At 42.8% G+C, this 22,203-nt stretch overlaps 2 protein-coding genes across 5 annotated transcripts in view; one reads left to right on the top strand and one right to left on the bottom strand.

The window, feature by feature from the left end:
* The window catches only part of mapk8b (mitogen-activated protein kinase 8b), a 55,493-nt gene that overhangs the window by 18,632 nt on the left and 14,658 nt on the right, over positions 1-22,203 (bottom strand). The window lies entirely within an intron of this gene.
* On the top strand, positions 1,097-22,147 carry arhgap22b (Rho GTPase activating protein 22b). Of its 3 annotated transcripts, none has more exons than XM_086015805.1 (10): positions 1,097-1,255; positions 7,853-8,052; positions 10,975-11,062; positions 16,389-16,517; positions 17,154-17,361; positions 17,462-17,594; positions 17,659-17,732; positions 17,820-17,941; positions 18,575-19,565; positions 20,043-22,147. In XM_086015805.1, the coding sequence occupies exons 1-10, from the start codon at positions 1,213-1,215 to the stop codon at positions 20,263-20,265; spliced, it is 2,211 nt and encodes a 736-aa protein (XP_085871931.1). In that variant the 5' UTR covers positions 1,097-1,212; the 3' UTR covers positions 20,266-22,147. The 3 variants fall into 3 exon arrangements, with proteins under 3 accessions (XP_085871931.1, XP_085871930.1, XP_085871932.1); XM_086015804.1 differs by having other exon boundaries at positions 18,575-19,551; XM_086015806.1 differs by lacking the exons at positions 1,097-1,255; positions 7,853-8,052; positions 10,975-11,062 and adding an exon at positions 14,266-14,617 and having other exon boundaries at positions 18,575-19,551.

The raw sequence follows: 22,203 nt of genomic DNA on the forward strand, positions 1-22,203 counted from the left end.
CAACTCTCATCTAACACGAGGTTAAATGTTATTGGTTAATTCTGAACGCAGCGATTTATAGGAGGGTGTGCACATTTGTTTATTTTTTCTTCCACTTCCACAGATTTTTTTTTCAGTTGAGTTGGACAGGTTATAAGTCACACTGATGGTGGAAAACATTCTCACAAAAAGCCTGGCATTTGAACAGGGGTGTGTAGACTTTATATCCATTTTACATTCTGACTAGCCCCCAGGTGACAATAATGTAAAATACAATGTTCAAAACTAACGTATGAGGTATTGTGATACGTGGCTAGACAACAAGACGGCCGACTTCTGCCGTGTTACCAAAGAATTATTACAAAACCAAATTGCAATTCGCAATGTGTCAAATATAGACTGCAACTCTAGGGGACAGGATGTTGTCAGACCCATTTGGAACCATATTTTTCTCCGCTGGTTTTTCGGAGTTGTGCCATTGGAATGCCTGGAGCAAGTAATTACCGACCGACCGTAGCATCTGGGAATTCCGCACATTTGACTTTGATTCCAAAGGCAATGTCACTCGAGGAAAACCAGAAGAGGCCAGGATAGCATATTTTAGGAACGGGGTTAAATAGCGCTACGGATTTACAGTAGAAGGGAATTCTGCCAAGACCAAATAGACTTCTTGGAATAGTGGGAGAAAAAGATAGAGGAGGAGGACAAATTGGGGTGGGGAGGGGGGGTAAGTGATTATGATGGGAGACAAGCTCAGAAAGTCTTAATTAGGTGGCGGGGGTGGTGACACCTGCCACATGGCCCATCCCCCCCTACTCAGTTCCCTTTCCTTTTGAAAGAATTCAAATTTGCGGAATATGCCAGTCAGCAAAATTGAACCTCAAATCAGGGTTAAATTTGATCAGGTAAATATTGTTTGAGTCAAAAAGCTCCATCCACCCGAGGCGGATGCACCGCATGAATAATACAGTAGGGAGGGGTTGAGGCCACTAGCCGTGTGCATGGAACGAAAAGGGGGGTGGGGGGGGGGGGTGTTAGTTCCTCCCCATCCAGTCACTCCCTCTTTTCTCGTTGCGTCCCCCTCCCCTGTGTTCCCAACCCCCAGCTGGCGGCCGCACTGCAGAAGGTCAGAGAGAGGAGAGGGAGAGGAAGAGGAGGCTGAGGGAGAGACAGGCAGGGGTGGGGTGCTTGGATGTACACGAACATGCCGAGAGGAGCGCGTGCGGACAAGCCATGACAACCATGCTGAGTCCCAAGATCAGACAGACCAGAAGAGGTAGGACACTTCGGACATTTGCATTTATTGCTTGAACTTTTAAACATCCTCGTTGTTAACTGACAAGTGTGTGTTTTTGCCGACATATTGCTTGATTGTGACTGACACGCAGTTTCACACAAAATGCTTTTTCTCCATTCAAACCTGACGCCTCACTTCCCCTCTACGATGATGTAGTGTTTCACAATAAAATGCACAATTGAAATATCCGACAACAACTGTACGCCGCCGCCAGTGTAAAATCCGGTAGGAACCAATTGCATCTCTAGTTTCATCACCGCGACGAGGGCTGCTGTCAGCTGGCGGGTGTGTGTCGCCTGTGATGTGTGTGCACTCGTAAACGGATGCGTTAATAAGCCCGTGTGTGCATATGTGTCCCAAGTCCACGTGTCCTCCCTTCCTGACTCCCAATTATTCATCTGGATGTGATTAAGATGTAATGAATAGCTCCCGATAATGGGAGCGGGATGCGGAAGTCCTCTCCTGGAGCCGCGTGAAATTGCTCCTAAAGAGGATTCAATGTGCATTTGCATATATTATCAGACAATAGGCATTGGTCGTGTGTGTTTTAGGAATTGCCACATTAGCTGCTTGCATTAGACTTGATTCGGGTTGTTACATTTGTGTCACGTTTTGTATTTTCATACCTGTCAAAAAAAAATTGTAATTGTTCAAGATTAAACTGGGACTCGTCCTTTCTGAATTATTGTTGAATTGTTTAAAAGAAAATTGTTGAAAGGAAGCAATATGCATGATCTCATCTCCAGAGTTTAGCAACCTATTGAGCCAAGGAACATGTGAAAATGAAAATCGTATTCATTTTAACCATAGCTATAATGAAAATATAGAAAAGATAGTTTTAACTCATCAGTATGTGTAAAAACTTGACCGGGCTTGTGATATTTTGAGGCAAATATTGAAGGGGAAGCCAACCCTCCCAATTTTTTGCAATAATATGTGCCTTCACTAGTCCAAACAGAATTCTGATTAATATTGTGTTTGTGGAATATAACTTAAACATTCAAATCCACCCGTTTTTGGCCATCTCAGGGGCGGCCATTTTGTCACTTCTGTCGACTGAAAATGACATCACAGTTGCTCAGGGCTCAGGTAACGACCAATCATGGCTCAGCTTCAGAAAACAGGTGAGCCGTGATTGGCCGTTACCTGAGCAACTGTGATGTCATTTTCAGTTGACAGCAAGTGACAAAATGGCTAGTGGGCCTGCATAGAACATATTTTTGTAATGAAAATTTGGGGGTTGACTTTCCCGTTAAGAACTTCACCAACAAAGTCTTGTTTGTCTACGGAATTAGCTGAAACTGCTCTTAAAAAAAAAAAAGAAAAGAAAATTGTGGCTATGCTTCTCTCTCAGTTTTTCAGCAATCCTGTCACCGTTTTAATTGCCTGCATATAAGCTGCTTCCTTCTCCCACAGCATCTATTTGATGCACGTTGCCATGGTTTGGCGATCAAAGCCGTGCGACGTGGCAACTCTGACATTCTGCATGAATAGCAGATGCGCCAACTGGCGGAATCCCCCCATGGCGTCCGCACATATACACGTGGAGATAACATACTGCTGCATCGGTTCCACTCCACTGCAGGTTCCACGTACAGGCGCTATATGATTTGCCACACCCCCGCAGCTTGTCAGAGCGTAGATTTAAACACACACCTGAACACCCAGACACACACACAAACGGGTTGGGTCATTTATCAACAGTGGTAGGCTTACTGCAAGTTCCGCCCCGATGCACCTGTAACTCAGTCTACCATAAATCACCACCCAACGACTAGATTAATGGAATTAAATTCCTCCAGCGTGCCTGAGCGTCATTGTGTATGTGTGTGAAATGAAGTGCATGTATAGCTTGATGGTACGTGTCAGACATAGTAAAAACCAAGTGTCGCTTCAAACGGAATTAATGAGCACTATAAAAGGTAGTCAGTCCGTGTGGGGTAGGGATTTTATTTTTTTTGGGGTGGTGTGCTCGAGTCACCGAAAGAGGTGTATGGACCATTCTGCAGCATGTAAGGTCTTTCTCTTATTTTGGTTAACGTCTTTAGCACATAAGCGGGACGATTAGATTTACTAGAAGTGTGCATCCCTCTAATAAAAGACGATTGGATGCATATCCCAATGGGGTGTGATACGATTCAAGGACAGTTCATTTAAAGTGCCTTAAACCTGACTTGGAGATACTAGTCGTCATGGTGCCCATTTTTGCTTTGACATAAGAGCAAAAAAAAGAGAAATGAGTGCGGTGCCATCGACGGGTGAACGGATAGCATCTGTGTCACAGTGTTATACCTCAACGGCTATTTAAAGGCGTAGCATGCTAACAAATACACAGACGGGCAAGCTAACAACATTCCATGATCCAAAATTGAGTCATCAGTATTTATCGTCATTCCGACCCATCCAATAGAAATTATTTTTGAGAAGAGCAGGTTCTTGGAAACTAACTGGATGAAATGGCTCTTCCATTTTGAGCCAATCGGATCCATTTTTGGATGTGTGCCGCCTGCTGGAGTGTTGGCTTGCTGTTGACTTACTTATGCCTGAAAGGGCCCCTGAGGAAACGATACATAAAATATAATAGACGTGCATCCGTGCAGGTATGCTAGTTAGGGCATAATGGTATAATAGAGGGTGATACCCTCAAGGGTACTGTTTTTATGCCCTTGACATTTACAGCTTGAGAGCATGCCTGTCCACCTGGCAAAGGTATAAATGCTACATTTGAGTCCCGTAATTGTCCTTATATGGATACATGAGAGTACTGCAGGTTTTACCTTAAGGTGCATAAATTGACTCATCCTGGAAGAAATTATGCTAATCCTCTTGATGCTTCTAAAATGTAATTCATGACAAATGATAATCACGCTTTTTGTTCCAGCAAATTGCAGCGGTTATGCATAAAGCACGCTTGACATGAAAGCTAAAGTGGCCACAGTGCAGCTGCACCTAGCCAAGGAAGGTCTGAATCACCCTGGGCACGAGGTTCAAATTGGAGCTTTGGCACTTTTAGACCCGCCAAAAAATAAATAAATTGTATGACTCAAGCGTGAATCACAGACGAGTGTGTGTTCAACTCATACACAGCTGACGTGTTAAACAGTGGAATGCTTTTATGTGAACACTGGCAAGGCAAATAGAGATGAAACTAGGGATTCAGCCAGAGATTTTCCCAAGATAAGCCACTAAATATGACGCATTTAAAAATCGAAAATAGTCAAATGCAAAAACATTTATTCCCATACACCTTTTCAAGGTAATACACAGTGGACGTAATATCGCATCTAATTATAAACAATCAGTGTTTGTTCCTTATGAGAATTTATGTGTCTGCATCCTCTCAGTAATACCAGAGCAATTTGTGATTTAGTTAAAAGCAGCGCCACAGGGAAGATAAGAACTAGACCGCGTCGAAGGAAGACTAATGGAAGGATAAGCGTCATTAAAGTGAAATATGACAACAGGGCTTCACTTCATCGATTACATTATGGATGCAGTGTTCAGGCAAAATGAGAAACTTATAAAAGGAAAGACGACAAAAGAGAAATGCAGCAAATGTGCTTATTACCGTTTTCCGACATGGTCTCACGTTGGCGAGCTTTAAACGCTTTTACCGAAGCCAAACTTCAACTTGCGCTATCGATGCAGAGGCACCAATGTGATTGAAATGGGCTTCAAAGGGATTACAGAGGAAATCAATTTGGGAACGAGCCGAGAGAAAGTGTTTGGAAATGCCGGGCAAGGTGCTTACAAAAGAGAAAGAACGGTAATTGGTTTTTAGATCAACTAGTAGTCAGGTGCAGCTATTGTTGACATTTTTATGTGTCTTGTATGTGTAGTTTTCATTCTGTCCCTTCGCCAGTTCGTCATATCTTATCGTCATGTCCCAGCATTCCTTGTTTCACGCCTCGGACCCGAAGTAAGATTTGACCCATTTTTGATTATGGATCTTGCCTTTTGCCTTTGGATACATAAAATCATTTGAACTACTATCAATTAATACAAATGTATCATAATCCTTACAATATTGTTTATAAAAAATACTATTTGAGCGCCTCGTCAGTGTGGCTGTTGCGTTATTGAGTTTTTGTACACAAATGATCTTCCGCACATTCTGACAAGCAACAAGTAGTCCTCAAAGGCGACACATAATGACTTCTATTTTTGTATGATTTAAGTTTCATAGTGAATGAATTGTGTGGATTCACACTAATCCCGTTGGTCGACGTGCAAAAAGTACTCCGGTAGTACAGTGGTTTGTTTCATGTCGAAACACCAATGAAAGACCTTACAAGATGTTAATCCGGCATATATAAAATGCCTTGCTTGCAGCACGCCGGTGGCGAAAGCAGACAAAGTTAGACAGCATAACCTTGACAAGTGCGGTGAAGAAACTTCACCAAAAATACCACCAGAGTAATGCTGGTCTTACTCTTACACTAAATGCCTCAGGGCCTGAAATGCCCACTGAACAACTAAGGTGATCATATGCCCTAACTAGTGAGGCTGCTCTATAAGAGGATCATGCCAAGCATACCGAGCACATTCTTCAATGGGATGTACTCGCGTGTGTACGTTAGACATCAGTCAAGCCTCTGAGTGATGCAATGCCACAACTGTGTATGGATTATTTCATAATTCCTGATTATAAATAAATAAATAAATATATAAATATATATATATATATATATATATATATATATATATATATGCACAATATATCGAAAAAATATCGACATCGCGATATTGGTCCATGAAATATGCATATCGCAAAGACGGGAAATCATTTTCTAATGGAATTGTATGCTTTTATCTGAATTTAACTAGTCAGACGCAAATTTAAATTGCATCGTCACCCAATCGTTCAAGGTTATCGAGGGTAATTACAATTAATTAGCTAAGAATACGTTGAGTTTGCTTGTTTTGCTGCTTGAAAAAAATGCATTTCTTTCATTTATAGAAAAAGTTGTAAAAATGTCCCTTCTTTCGAAACATGTTAAATATCGTAATATCAATTTCTCTATATTCAACAACCATGTCGGATATATCAGGAATCAATCAATCAAACACAAACAGTCAAGGTCATAGAGCTACTAACTGATCTTCCACCTGTAAGGATCATGATGACGATCAACATTTTCATTCTATTTCATTTTTTTTAACACCAAGAGGTAGTGCCTATAAAACATTATCTTTCTCGCTATATGTGTGCTGCAGAAAAAGAAACTAGACAATGGAATCTAATTGATTCCTCCATCCCCACATTCCTTCTGCAACATTGATCATATCTTTTGTCCGTGTGTGCGCACACGCACGGGGAGGTTGTCTGCACAGTTGCGTCGTATAAATTATTCATGATCATTAAATTGCATAGCCTTGTTTGCATAGCCTGCCATGAGTTCATACCTGTGTACAATGAATCCATATGGCCGAGTTGGCACCAACACATCTTTGTAAGTCGAAGCCCTGCCGCTAGAGTGAATTTGTTTCAAGATAACGACAATGTGTGTTATCTCAGTCACACTCAGTCTGATGTCACACTGGGACATGGCTGTACTGCCAGTCCCTTTGGTTAGAAACTGCCCTTGACTGAGCTCAGGTTTCACACATTTGTTGCGAATGATTCAGTCGGTCAGTCCCATGTGGTCCTATTATCTCGAGCCAAAGCCGTTTGCCTTTCTTTTGGCTCGTGGCGAGACAATAAGTCTCTCCCAAGGACCTTCCAAATGGAAGGCGGGTGAAGGGGTGAGTGGGGTACGATCCCTGTCACCCCAGGCTACTGGAGTGTGTGTGTGCCCCGTTATTTGTGTTCTATTCATATTTGTGCCTGCTGCCTCTGTATCTCATCTTGAGATGTTCTAGCCCGGGGGCAGAAGGTTGTGTGTTACGGCATGATGAGCAGCATAGGCAATGAAAGATAACACTGAAGGGTGAAAATGAAAAAGAACAAAAAACATGGCATGTGGCCAAGATGGATCACGGAGCGGTCGAATCTTTGCTCAATTATTGACTAGTCTGTATTCAATGCTGAGTGTTACTGTATTTAAGTATTGACATTTTATCTGTACTTTATTTGACCATTTATTTTTCTAATGACTTTTTACTGTTACTTCAGTTAAAAACAGAATATGCTTTTTTTTTTTTTTTTAAATCTCCACGTGGTGACAATATAAGATGCAAATAGAGATGGTGATACACAAAGTGCATTTTTTTTTCCTTTATATACAAGTAATAGCAAAAAATACATTTCAGAGTCGGCTGACCTGTTTTATGAATCTGAGCCGTGATTGGTCGTAGTAAGCAGTTGTGATGTCATTTTCAGTCTTCAGAAGACAAAATGGCCACCCCCCCGGAGATGGCTAAAAACATGTGCATTTTGCTGCTTAACTTATATTCCATAAATGCAAAATCAATCAGATTGCCGTGTTTCAACTAGTGGGCCTGCTGGGAACATATTCTTGATAAAAATATGTTTGGGTTGACTTCCGCTTTAAGGACTGAGTGTAATGTAAACATATTTTTAAACATATGTGGTCTGCACACACACTGAAAATGAAAATGTGTTTTTATGTGCAGCCAGGTCGAAGAGCATGGTGATGGGCGAGGTGACGCGAGGCTCTTGCCAGCCTGCCTCACCCAGCCTCCAGGAGGGGGCGCTAAAGGCCGGCTGGCTGAAGAAGCAACGGAGCATCATGAAAAACTGGCAACTGCGGTGGTTCGTGCTGCGCCCAGAACAGCTCGACTTCTACAAAGATGAAGAAGAAACCAAACCACAGGTAATTATAAAGCTAGATGCAGGTTGAAGCTACTATTCGAGCTTATTTTATGACAAAATTGTTGGTTTGGGGAATGGACTGCAGTGATGTGTACTTAATATTGTGAACGGCCTAGAAGCACAAAAAAGTTTTTTATTTGCTAAACTTGTACTATGTCCATATAATTGTGTTTAGAAGCTTTATGACATTTGATCTCAATAGAGTTTCTGTGTGCATCTTTGAGTAATACTTTTTTGGGAATAAAAAGTGTATTATTTCACGCTGCAAATAAAATAAAACGATTACAATATGTACTTTTATGAGAATAAATGTATACCTGCATTAACAGGAAGACTTGAGGATCCGAAGTTTTACTTTTATCATTTGTTTATAATAAATAACTGCACAGATTTGATCATCTCATTACAATTATTATGTTAGCAAGGTCTTGAGCTGTCCCATCTTCTTGTGTGGGAATTTTGACATTTCATTTTCCAGCCCCCATAACATTAAAAAAAAACAATCTTTTAAAAAATTAGTATAGTAAGTACTTAAAGCAAGGCGTCAACAACATGAAGGATCAAGCCGTTCTCATGTACACCAAAAGTGATGAAACCACGCCCAGCTCAACTGTCAACTGTCAATCAACCGCTTCCATCACCCGAATGTTGCGACACGTCCTTAAATGATTGAGCCGTAAAAAGATATCTTACTTAAAGCTGTCTATAACCGAGTGGGTTGTCACTGGGCAGTGATGAGACGCTCAAAAGCGGCCATGCCAGCGCAAAAACCCCCGTCCCCACACTGGCTGTCACATCAAACTCATTTTTCTTTTTTTTTTACCTCGCTCTTCTGCCTTCTCTCCATGACGTGTATGCACTCATGGTTGACAACAAGGTGCTCTAAAACGTAAACTGTTGCTAGCATAGCTAGCCAGCTAACCCCACATAGCAATTGCGCTGGTTAAGGAGGGTGCTAAAGTTCTGTTCTTCTCAGTCTTTACGTGTTCAGAAATTATTTTCTAACATCAAAACATACATCTCTGAAATTCACTTTACAGGGTCTTTTAATTGTTGTATCATCTTACCTTTAGTCCGACTATTATTTTTGCGTTGCTCAATTCACCTTTTTTTTTTTCCATTTTGCGGTAATTAGTATCCTAAAATTACCAATCACCACCAAATAATGCAGCTTGAGGTTTTAATGGCTCAGGACACTACTAAACTGGGAGTTCCGGTCTAAGTGCTTCCAGTACACACAGCATAGCACTTGGTTTCCTCCTCCATTAGTGCATCAGCCCAAAAATATTTGCAAGGAAAATGCCTAATTGATTCGATTCCTTTCTCAATTGAAGACACACGATTTGTGGCTGTGTGCTGACCCATCCGTTCCTTCTTTAAGAACCACTTACAAGGAATGGAGTGGGTGTGTCACTCGATTGGGAGGGTGTTAGCTAGCAGGTTAGCTGAATAGGCTTACGACAAGAAGGAATGATGTAATCCAACAACAGAAACAGACAGCCGGTCCTTCTTCATCACCCACACACACCATCATAATCATCACTGAGTATTCCTGACTGAAACCTTGACACTTATATTGATTTTTTTTCAAGTCTTCACTCTGGATGACTGCTGTTTATTTAATGTAGGCCATCTGCCATCACTGTCTTTTCCCACACACCCACGTACACAGAACACACGCTACATAGGATGACGTCTTCGACTCATCGCAGTCTCTATTCTATGGGGACCAAATGACCGAGAGGGTCCGCAGACTGACTTTAATCATGGCTTGCCAATACACATCCGAGCTGTATTGATTTGCAAAGCCTGATGCATTCAGGTCTTTGGCGCAGACAAGACTGAAATGGGCATACGGATATCTACTCAGGGAAATGAACACTCGCACATATACGCAACCTCCCCCTCTGAAGACAGGATGTGTGACAAAGTGTCATCCCTCCTTAGTTCTCCCTCTAATCCATTCTAATCGATGGGATATTTGAAACTGGGAGTGGTGCACTGCGGGAGGAGGGGAGAAGTAGGTTTATTGCTACGATACAAGTCCAAAGATGACAAAAAAAAAGGCCTTTCCGTATACACTTTCCCCAATGGTGTGATTGTCTACGATGACCTGAGCACTTTAAAATCCAAAAGCTGTGCCGATCCCAGATTGGACATTGCCAAAGATTATAAAATTGGAACTTTTACATTTTGACGAAGGTCTGGCCACTCACTTAGCGTTTGCCCATGTGCAATTTTAAAAAACGTGACAATGCAGGTTTCAAGCACATCTAGATAAAAATATACATTTAAATGGATGGATACTTTTAACTTGATAGTGACTAATTTCTGACGGCATGATTTGCGTTCTCAGGTTACGCGTTGCCCTTTGTTAATCATTCATCCCCTGCTGCCGCTGTTGTTTTGAGTGCAAGGCACCCTAGGGACCCCCCCCGCTCCCCTCCCCGAAACCTCCCCTGGTTCCTGCGCCCTTCCCCGCCTCTTCCATTTGTTGCCATGGCTACTAATGTTGGCGAGTGCCCGGCCCACCGGCTGAGGCGATTTGCCAGGCTCGGCAGCCTGTTTGAGGGAGGATGCCAGTCAGCAGATTAACAGGGCCGGACCTACAGACGCTGGCATCTCTTCACAGCTCACTTGGTCTTAGTTGTCGCAGCTAAATGCCTATTGATCGTGATAATATATTCTGATAATCTGTCTGGCTCCCTATTCAATTACAAGGGAATGCTTTTTAGGATGACACAGGATGCAATACAGTAGGGGGCGTGAAAATGGAATTTCTTCAAACGCCACTTTCCTGACCTATAAAATGACAATAACTGTGAAAGGAACAACTATACAAAAACAAAACAGAAAACTGTTATAGGTGAAGCCAGAAACAGTTTGTTTTGTTGAAGCTCAATGTTGTTTTTGTGTATTTCAGGGCTGTATACCTCTGCAGGGATGCCAGGTGAACGAGCTGACAGCCAACCCAGACGAACCAGGAAGACACCTTTTCGAAATTGTGCCAGGTAAGATTTCTTGATGGAAACAACAGGGGGCACTGTTTTACATTTCAGATGGTACTTTCCAATCTCACACTTCATGACACCCTGACAATGCTATTTAGGTTTTGACGGTTCTAGTATGATTAACTGAATGAAACTACTAACAGAAAAGACAATTTAAAAAAAAAAAAAAAAAAAAAAAGGACCGCTCACAATACTCGAGTATTGGGGGTTCATATGTCACATACAAGCACGCCGCTATGCTAACTACATCGTGTGTAATAAGTGGTTAAATTATTTTTAAAATGTGGAAAAAAAATGTGGTTTTAATGTCCACACGTTATTTAATAAAATGGGTTAATTTGATCACGTATATCTTATTTTCATGGTCATACTAAACATTTTGTGTGTCCCAGTCTATCCTGTCATTATGGGATAACTATCTCTTTAAGAAACTCTGTTTTCAGTGACATTACAATCTCTTTGAAACAGCATATAATTGCAGAATAAGAATTCACACTTGTTTTGTAATTTTATCATATGTGTGTTGGTAGGCGTCGTCAAGCTAAACATGTCCACTCTGTCATTCTGAAATATCAGTTGATATGACAACCTTTAAGAAATGTGAAATATATTTTTCAAACTGTACAGCGAACTGTCATCTTGCTAGTGAAGGCCCATTGTAGCCCAAAACGTCCACCCTGTCATCAGGCGTATATATTTTGCTTTTTGCGTGTACATTGTTTGCTTGCAGTTAATTTATAATATTACGATTTTTTTTTTTTTTAACCGCATACCATTTACTTGATACAATTAATGTGATGTTCTCTTATTGACAAAATAGCATTTGTCTGCAGTGATCCCATTTTGGCTATGCAATTAGTTTTACTCCAGATCAATGCAAAACGTTTTGTTATAAAGTATTGCCTGAGTTAGTCAGACCGTGTGTTGTTGAATCCGAGCACTGGGATATGGTCTAGTACATTCTTGCTCCCTGTGGCACACCGTCTCCCACGCAGTGTTTGCTTGGGGACCTCTCCTTGTGTTTAGAGTGGACGACCAACTCGTGAGTGTCTTGTGTGTTTTGTTTATGGCCAGTCAACATTGCAGAAGGGTGCGAACTCCAATGATCCTCTCGCCATGGGCACACAGGCCACTGGAAAAGTAATCAGGCCGAGAGTGATGCAAGTGCGCAAATCTGGAGTCTCACCTGGAGCGTTTAGATTGTCCTACGCGTTTAGTGGCAGTCACTCGCAGCCAAAGTGAGATGTCTGGTCATTATTTTGAAATGAATTCAGCTCATCGTTGTTGTTTCGTGCACACTCCTCATATATTTGTCATTTCAGATTGCATTCAATGAGTTCTACATTCGATTTCGAGAGAAGGATTAATAATAGTGTATCGCAGTAAATTAAACACTAAGCCCACGGTCAAAGGGTTTTCGATTCAGCCAATTGTGACAAAGACGCTTATGAAACATTGTTTAATTGAGTTCCAACGCCATCTGTGACCAATTTCACCATTTTCCAAAAATGTTAAGCCAGGGTCACAGTTTCCGTCGTTCAGACTTTGAACAATTAAATCGTTTTAAACTGCCTCATTTAAAACAGATGTATAGAGATACATCTGTTTAAAATTTTAGATTGCCATTTGTCAAATATCTAATTCTTGCACCATTTCTCATAATAAAGCTAAGACCAAATGGTGCTCAGCAACAGAGCTTGGTGAGAATTTCAGTATACAAGACAGTCAATTTGTTGGCCTCCTGGCGGGTCATGATTGATGGCATCGACATTATGTGTTGGATGCAGAGTGCAGTGTGTGATGAGAAGACACTATGGAGGTAATAATTTTGCTACTTTTGCAATAACACCAAGTCATCTCGAATGTAAAATTTCATGCGGCATTTCAGCAAAACAGACCCATGTTTGTTTGTTTTTCCAGTCTGTGTGCTATGCCTGCAACGAGCTGTGGAGCCAAACAAAGCCCATTCCTTAGTCACGCGCGTAATTTGGAACTGTGGTTTTGTATCAAAGCCTGGAGGCATACGGGAAACTGGGGAATTACTGGAATTTTTTTGATTTAATAACAGCTGACTCAGGGCGGAAAGTTCTGTTGTGATAGGGTGAGGCAGCATCTGACAGATGTAGCAGCACAACTAGACAGTCAGGCTACTTGCTGACTTGATGGGTCTCAGAAAAAGCCATACGGATTCTTTGACCTTTGCAGCGTTTATGTTTGAATAATGCGGCGGTGGTACTGCTCATAAATATTTTAAAGTGGAAGTCAACCCCAAAATGTTCTTGACAATATGTCATATGCATTCTAAACAGCATACTGATTAATATTGCATTTGTGGAATATGAGTTAAGCAGCAAAATCCACCCATGTTTAGCCATTTCAGGGGGGCGGCCATTTTGTCACTTGCTGTCTCTGGGGCTCAGGTAACAACCAATCACGGCTCACCTGTTTTCTGAAGCTGAGCCATGATTGGTTGTTACCTGAGCGACTGTGATGTCATTTTCAGTCGACAGCAAGTGACAAAATGGCCGCACCCTTAGATGGCCAAAAACAGGTGGATTTGACTGCGTAACTCATATTCCACAAACATAATATCAATCAGAATGCTGTGTTTGGACTAGTGGGGCTCTATAGAGTTCTTTGGCCCTATCTTATATCTCCTCTACATCATAAAGCCGGGCAAATTATCAAGGCGTTTAACCTCAAGCACTGCTGTGTAGTCTGTACTCCATCTTCATAAGTAATCTTGACTTTGAAGTTTCCCTTATAACACCCCACAGCATTTCCTCATGTGAGGCCAGATTACGTCAAAAGTAGCCCATATTGAACACACGTGTCTTGTGCTTGCTTACTGTGCGTGAAGGAAATTGTTTCCTGAAAGCTGACGTACATGCTCACCTATACATGCTTACACTTCAAATATGGGTTAGTGGGATCATAAACACGCCACTGGAAAGACAGCCAATTACTGGAAAGTAAACTGCATTATGTAAACCAGTCAGCGTGAAGAACCCAAAGTCTGTGCAGACTATCACAAAGTTTGTTTGGCAAAGTTTGGAGGACAACCCATCTTCCAGCAGCACACACAAGTGACACAGACCCAAAGCCAGAGTGAGTGAGAGAGCGAGAGCGAGAGAGAGAGATAGAGAGAGAGAGAGAGAGATAGAGAGAGAGAGAGAGAGAGAGAGAGAGAGAGAGAGAGAGAGAGAGAGAGAGAGAGAGCCTCGTCACACTCCTCCTCAGGGATTTATTTCTCCCCAGGGGGGCCAAGGGAAAGGACCTGCTGCCCGCAATGCTGAATGGGCGAGACGGGAAGAAAAGGGGGGATACGCGGTTGTAGGAGTGGGACTCTGTCTGCGTTTGGCACCGAGCATGCCTCACTGGCAGCTTGCGGCCATCGGTGCTACCTGCGTAGTGATCTGCGTCCAAGCGGAGGCGAAGGCACTCCATGCTGCAGGGTTTAGGGCAAAGAGAGCCCCTGAGCCAGTACCAGCTCTGGTCTGAACATGGGGCCGGTCTGCTGTAAGCCGGACGCGCTGAAGAAGCAGCATCTCCAAGGTAACAGGAACCAGATGCTGGAGCTTTTTAACTAGAGTAGTAAAGAGCCAAGCGAGGCATTGATTGGGGCAGCCTAGCTGTACACTACATGTAAACTAGCTTGAAGCTTTGTCGCATAGTAGAGACGCACTAGTGCCGGTTCTTGGTTGCATTACTGTTTGTTGTTGATAGGAATTCAAGGGGGGGGGGGGGGGGGAGTTTTACCACAAATAACTTCGCTAAGTTCCGGATGTGCAAACGGCTGCAATAGTTCAACTAAAGTGAGCGACGTCCTGCGCCAAAGACACTTGGAGCTCGTCCTGCAGGGAATACACACAAAGTGTATATACAACACAGCTAGTGGAGGTTCTTTGTGACAATTGTTGTGTCCACAAAATGATATGATGGATGTAAATGAGGTTAGGAAGGTCCAATTTTCACTTACTTAACATGACTTATTTTGGGGAATGTTGTTGTGTTCAATGCTGTCTCGTGTGGAAATTTTGTCTCGCTTAATTTTGACACATTTTGTCTGTTTTTCATCTGAAAGGGGAAGTCAACCAAAACATATTTTTGTCCAGAATATGTTCTATGCAGGCCCACTAAGTCGAAATATACATTCTGTAGTCGAAATATACATTCTGATTAATGTGTGTACTGTCTGGAAAAAAATGAAGTTGTAATTGAGGCTGTGCTACAGCCTTACACACTTTGTTGCCATTCACTCTGTTATCAAGCTCAAATGTCAACGTCTGTCTGACGCCATGTAGACACGCCGCAACAGGCTCTATCCCTTCAAGAAAGCTCATCTTGGAAATTGTGTCTAGAAAGTCTGCAGTTGGCCTTATCTTAATTAGCTCCTACAGGCATCTTTGTATTTAATATCCATTCACTTCAGGCTAAGATGCTGTAGTGGTGCATTGATTTTGTGTAGGCTAACTCTGTCTGTGTGTGTGTGTGTTATCAGGACATGATTCTGTGGAGCGGAATCAAAAGATATCCAGGCTCCTTAATGTCTGAGTCTTCTCTTTGAGTCTCATTTAAAATGATCTCAGTTGTGCAGACATATCCTAGGGCTGTCTATTGTGCAAATCCATATCCCTCCATATTAGTTCCTCATTCCAAGTGCACATATCAAAAGACAAATCATTATGGTGTGAGTTTGCAAAGCTGGGTGACGAGGATTTCGCTTTACGGCACCACTGTTTATATTTGGACCCCCCCCCCAACAGCTTAATGACTGTGAACACAATGACTGAATCCAGTCACACCATCATCCCACGCTTATTTAAGTGCACTTTAAATCAAACTGCTGTTTAATGCAGGATGGATTTGTTGTTTGTGTCAATGCCGAATTTGCTTTTTTGCATGATTTATCTGCTTTTGCCAAAGAAGCAAGATGTCTGGCGATGTTATTGTGACTTTGATTAGACTTTAAAAAAAATTTTTTTTTACTTTACTATTTATCTTGTCAAAGGCCCAGACACATTCTGCTCTCACTAAAAGCTGCCGGATGGTTGGTTAGTATGACTCATGAATTCAACTAATTGCGCAATAATGCTACCTAGTGGTAGGAAACATTCACTGCATGTTTGCTTTGGTTTCATTGTGACATGCATGCAACGAGTACTGTAACTTTTAAACATTTTCCACTACAAAATATGCAATTCTAATGTAATCGATTGCAATATGCTTCATACCTGTAAAGATAGCCAGTTTCTATATCTATCTATCTATATCTATATATATTTATATATATTACACACCTTCATCCTGGTGTATGTGTTTGCAGGTGGAACGGGGGAGAAGGACCGGGCGCCAATCAGCCATGAATCCTTCCTGCTCATGGCCAACTCACAGACAGACATGGATGACTGGGTCAAGGCCATACGGCGGGTCATCTGGGCACCATTCGGAGGAGGTAAAGCCAAAGCTGTAACCGTCAAGCAAATTGCAAGCCTCATGCATAAACAATTGAACTGCAAGCCTCATGCATAAACAATTGAACTAGTCCAGTTATCCATTGAAACCACATACTGTATTTCAAGACGCCCACTCGCCCCCCCGTCGAGACTAGCAGGGCGCGTCCTAGTTGTCTATCCAGAATAAATCTGTCACCGACTTCTGGAGCTGTCATTAACAGCGGCACTAAAAAAGTCTGCACACATTCCCCCCGCCACCCCGTTGTTAGCTACTTTTGTTACTCATTTCATGCTTGTTGTGCATTAAAGTTGAGCCAAAGCTAGCTAACTTTGAACAACAACATGCTTTGTTTCTTTTTCTCAGCGTTGCGTCAGTCACAAATGATTTATTCGGACAAACAAATCCTGTGAGTGAATGTACTAGTAATGTAAAGTAAAGTAATGAATAAACTCCTTAATACGTACACATAGTTCCTTGGTATAAAGGCAAAGCACTACTTTTGTCTTAAAGCTCCTCAAACCCGCTTCAATATAGTTATTTAGCACCAAGATGCCACAGGATAGAAGTAGATCAAGTAATAGTGATTCAAACTTTTCTTCAATGGATACATGCGCCTATGTTTTTGTTTCTCCAGGGATATTCGGTCAGCGATTAGAGGACACGGTGCAGTACGAGAAGAAGTTTGGCCCGCGGCTGGCCCCGTTGCTGGTGGAGCAGTGCGTGGATTTCATCAGGGAGAGGGGCTTGGATGAGGAAGGTCTCTTCCGAATGCCGGGCCAGGCCAACTTGGTCAAAGACCTGCAGGAGGCGTTCGACTGCGGCGACAAGCCTCTTTTTGACAGGTTGGCACATCACGTGATTCCGAATAAGCGCAGAAACGTAACTAAAGCAAGCATCCTGGCTTAAGACGTCGGCATCCGTTTTGTTGTGAATTCCCTGCAGCAACACGGACGTTCACACCGTGGCGTCCTTGCTCAAACTGTACCTGCGCGAGCTGCCTGAACCTGTCATTCCCTTCTGCAAATATGAAGACTTTCTAACATGCGCACAGCTTTTGGCCAAAGATGAGGAGGAGGTGTGTGCGCACTTTGCTACTCTTTGTCGTTTCTGGCCTTACATTTTGGTTTGCTTTTCAACAGGGGGTTCAGGAGCTCGGGAAGCAAGTTAACACACTACCTCTGCCTAACTACAATCTGCTCAAGTACATATGCAAGTACGTTTTTATTTGGGATGAAAGTTCCATCACGAGTGCATCCATGAAATGACCTACTAAAAAAAATGTCATCCGTTTCCTTTCTAGATTCCTTGATGAAGTCCAATCTCACTGTACTGAAAATAAGATGAGCGTCCAGAACCTCGCCACAGTGTTTGGGCCCAACATCCTTCGACCCAAGATGGAAGACCCGGTCACCATCATGGAAGGTGCAATATAGTACAAACGAAAAGATGATCAGCAATTTACTTTCATGAAAAATTATTTGAAGGTTAAAATACAAACTTATGAGAAGGCCAATTTCAGTGTTATTTGGAAAGAAAATTGTACATTTGAAGTTTATGCAAAATAAATGTAGGGTTGCATTTTGCAGTGATTCCTAATCACTGAACAGTCATGACAGATCACCGGGTGTTCCGTAGAAAATAATCCAATATCACTTAATTAGTATGAAAATTATTAAAATCCCAGTGTATTTCATCCTTCCTTATCAATTTAACAGGCCCAGATATCAGACCGAAATTTGTGAGTAAATTGCGACGACATTATTTCAGAATATATACTTTGTAACATTGCTTGTGTGTGCTTCGAGTTCTTCCAATGCAAAATATATGCCTTGGCTTGCTAAACAGCTGTTTAAAAGAACATAATAATAATAACATTATTAGCACATTAAATGCTTCTACAGTCACTTGAGAAAGATAAAAAACCGGCATCATAAGCACTACATTTGTCATTGAATATGAAGAAAATTCACAAAGTAGTTCTACAAATGAGATGGACCTCTAAGAAAACAAAATAAATAACAGTATGTGAAACTGAATGTGATCCATTTCCCCTAGGTACCTCTTTAGTGCAGCACCTAATGACCGTCCTTATCAGGGAACACAATCGTTTGTATTCAGGGAGGGACCAGGAGGACCTCACCGCACCCCAAGCGGAGCATCAGCTCCTCAATCGTAGCCTTGGTGCCTGGATCTCTGAAGAGGACCTGCAGAGCTGCCCTGTCTCCAACCCAGAACAAGAACTGAACAGCAGTGCCTCGTCACTCGAAGCCAAACTGTGCGCCGCCGTCACCCCCGCTCAGACCCCGAACCCTAACCCCGGAGCAAAACTGGGGTCCTCGTCAACAAAGGGGGAGACAGTCGTGAGCCCGAGCAAACAAGCCAAGAGCATCCCCTCGTGGAAGTACTCTTTTAAAAGCTCCTCAACGCCTCGTTCTCAGCCGCAGCCGAAGCAGAGCGGCTCGGCGGTGGAACCGAGCGCCGTGTCTTCCGGAGGGGGAGGAGGAAGCAGTAACTGGCTGATGAACGGTTTGTCCTCCTTGAGGGGGCACAGACGTACCTCCTCAGGTGAAAGGTCAACCCGAGACCGCGACTCCACCGGCTCCTCGCAAAGACTCTCCACCTACGACAACGTCACCTCCTCGTCCAGCATGGGCAGCGTGCAGAGTGTAGGCAGCACTCCTTGGTCCACCTCCTCCTGTGAGATCTCAGTGCCAGATTCTGGGAGCGGCGATCCCTCGGCCCACCACAACAGCGGAGCGGCGGGGGACGGTGGGGACAAGGGGGAATGGTCGGAGAGTCAGAGGGAGCCCGAGAGGGGACAGGACGGGGGCATGAGTTCAGAGCGGGACAGCTGCGAGGCCATGGAGCTGTGCAGCAGCAGCGCGGCCTGCAGCGAGAACGGCAACGTGGGCATCGGAGCGGGAGTTCCGTCCATCGTCATGTCTGACGACGGAGACGGAGCGAACGTCACACTGGGCAGTCTGGTGGAAGGCCTCAAGGACGAGCTCAGGAAACAGAAGACAGCTTATGAGGTCAGGATTCAAAAGTGAGTAGACGCTAACCGAAGATTTACGGAAAGCTAATACTTGATAAGCATGTTGTCATCGTATAATTAACAAATATTGCACGTGTCTTCTATCTTTGTAACCGTTTATCCACTTTTGCACTGACCTGATATCAGTATAAGAGGTAAAAATCTGGTTTTAAAATTTATGCTGCAGCTTCTGGTCATAAACAAAAATTTGAATGTGATTGGTCAGCTCTTAACACAGCCACAATTATAAAAGGGGATAAAAGCGGTGTGAAGACTTACGCAAACACGTCATTACTTCCCCTCTCGAAAGTATTCGATTCGCACAGGTTAAAGGTCACAAAAATGAATTATTTTGGTCTCATTTTCGATATCGGAAAAAGCTGGCATTTGAACAGGGCTGTGTAGACTTTTGATATCCATTGTAGGTAGGTAATTAGATAGTAGTGTCTCAAAATATAAGCGATGGCGCGTTTGTATGGCCCTGTACAGGTTGGAGGACTCCAGTGCTGCCCTGTGCGCTCACATGGAGCGTTTGGAGCAGGAGATGGAGCAGGAGAAGAAGCGGCAGCGCATGCTGGAGATCAAACTGCGCAACTCGGAGCGAGCTCGGGAGGACGCCGAGAACCGCAACAAACTCCTGGAGAAGGAGATGGAGGACTTCTTTTCCACTCTGGGAGATCTTACCATGAGTACGAGGACCAGCGATATTTAAGCCGACTGGCGGGGACGATGTCAGCATTCGTTCGAGGAAAGGGCTCAGGGCATCCTCGGTGCCGCAGGACGTTCGGCCATGTTTGTGTGCATTGAAGACAACGCAGGAGGAAACGGGGACGGGCTTTGAGGTGGAGTGTGTGCAGCGCTTCAGTCACTTCTTACTAATGAGCACTGACCAAACTGTAACAAGTCAAAGGATGAATGCAATGTGTCACTGCTGTATGTTTGCTAAATATTAAGATACGGGAAACCCCCACAAGTCCTAATAGAGGGGAATAGGGACCAAGCTCTGTCGAGGAATTGATACCCCCCCCAAAAAATGTTTAGAACTGCTCATATGTTGAACTGTAAATAATTCCATAAACTATGATCCCAAAACACTTTGGGAATACCGTGTCATAGTTAAAAATAGCAATTGTCATGCAAAAATGACACCAGCTTTTTAACAGCTAAAACAATACATGCGGCAAAGACTCTCCATAACGTCTGCTAACAACCTAGACTAAACTTGGCTCCTCCCCAACATACAAAGGTCTCAAAACAGTCGAGAACTCACTTCTAAATCCCTGTAGTAATTACTACGTTCTATTAGCCAGGGCTTTGGTGGCATCTTAGGGTGTTACAGAAAGAGCACAAGAAAAGGCAAATGTTCCCATGAATAACTGAGGATAAGTACCACAGAAAAAAAACACGAATCAGTGAATTTGTGAATAGTGACCTGCAAATCGGCTCAAGTTCACTATAGTCCCAAAATGTGCTGCTAAATTCAGATGAGTTATTTTTATTTTTTAAACTCATTCACTGCTAGGAATTTTCAGACCCTCTTTCAACCTAAAAAATTGAAAAAAATATAACTAAGTTCCTGGGATTTGACTGGACTGTGAAAAGTCAAGTAAATTCGTCAATGGCAGCGAACGAGGTAATAACATCGAAGGTACGTTCAATGCCAGTAGAATACGTTCTCCACTCACATCTTAGACAGTCAGCTAGTTTTGACTGTGTTTGCCCTCAGGCCCATCCAGTGCCTCTCTAAGTCACATGACTTACAGGTCATCATCCTTCGGTGTGTTGTGGTTGAAAATGAAGGTCAGTTCAAAGCGCGTCTGACCTGCCAGACATGTTGACTTTGGAGCGTGAAGCTCAACACTGCCCTTAACGAAACAATGGTATTTCCTGCTTGTGCCTTCAGGGAAGTCCTGTTAAATATTAAAATGAAAAAAAAAAAAAAAAAAAAAAAAAAAAAAGAAATGTTTGCGTTGCTTGGCCTGGTCCACAGGCGCAGGCAAGCAAGCTCCCTCTAGAACACATTGTTGCGTTTACTCATGAAGATGTCGACAGAAGTGCTGATGACCAATAACTTAGAAGGTGCCAATTGTTGTGAACGTGATTTAGTGCTTTCGAGTGGAAAGAATGTATCCTCCTTGTAGTGAATGTAATCGTGTTTGATGAAGCCAGCCTGAGAGGAAATGCACTGGTCAGCGCTTCCTCCATTTTGTGTCTTGGACTAACTCTCTTGTGGAGAAAATGAAGCTTGTGCATATTTGTTCATGGAGCACTGCATGCTGATTAAAAATGACTCAACAAAAGGGCCCAACAATGGAAATGTGCTTTAGTAAGAACCATGTGGCTTTTCTTTGTTTTAAATATACTGCATTTTATAAGCAAATGGGTCGGGTTTTTATCGCACAGGAATGTCCCGGAAGACTACTACCAACTACCCTTAAGTTATCACAGCAGTCCAATATGTATGTGTATGTACAGGAATGTCACGACTAAGCCTAAATGTCTTTATGGGTCATCAATGGTGCTTTTTATTTATTTGGATATACATGATTGTAATGAATGGACACGTACGGAGAATAAAGATGACATGAAGTTAATGGAAGGTGTTGAATTTGTATGAAATTATATTAGCGGAAATAGTAACCATGCGATC

This window comes from Filicampus tigris, chromosome 19, assembly GCF_054856515.1.
Source record: "Filicampus tigris isolate MCC_2025a chromosome 19, RoL_Ftig_1.0, whole genome shotgun sequence".
NCBI classification, from domain to species: domain Eukaryota; kingdom Metazoa; phylum Chordata; class Actinopteri; order Syngnathiformes; family Syngnathidae; genus Filicampus; species Filicampus tigris.

Coding starts and splice junctions, on each gene's coding strand:
- arhgap22b (XM_086015804.1), top strand. CDS start 1,213: ATGACAACCATGCTGAGTCCCAAGATCAGACAGACCAGAAGAG. Junction 16,518..17,153: donor CTGGGCACCATTCGGAGGAG/GTAAAGCCAAAG, acceptor TTGTTTCTCCAG/GGATATTCGGTCAGCGATTA. Junction 17,942..18,574: donor CCCGGTCACCATCATGGAAG/GTGCAATATAGT, acceptor CATTTCCCCTAG/GTACCTCTTTAGTGCAGCAC.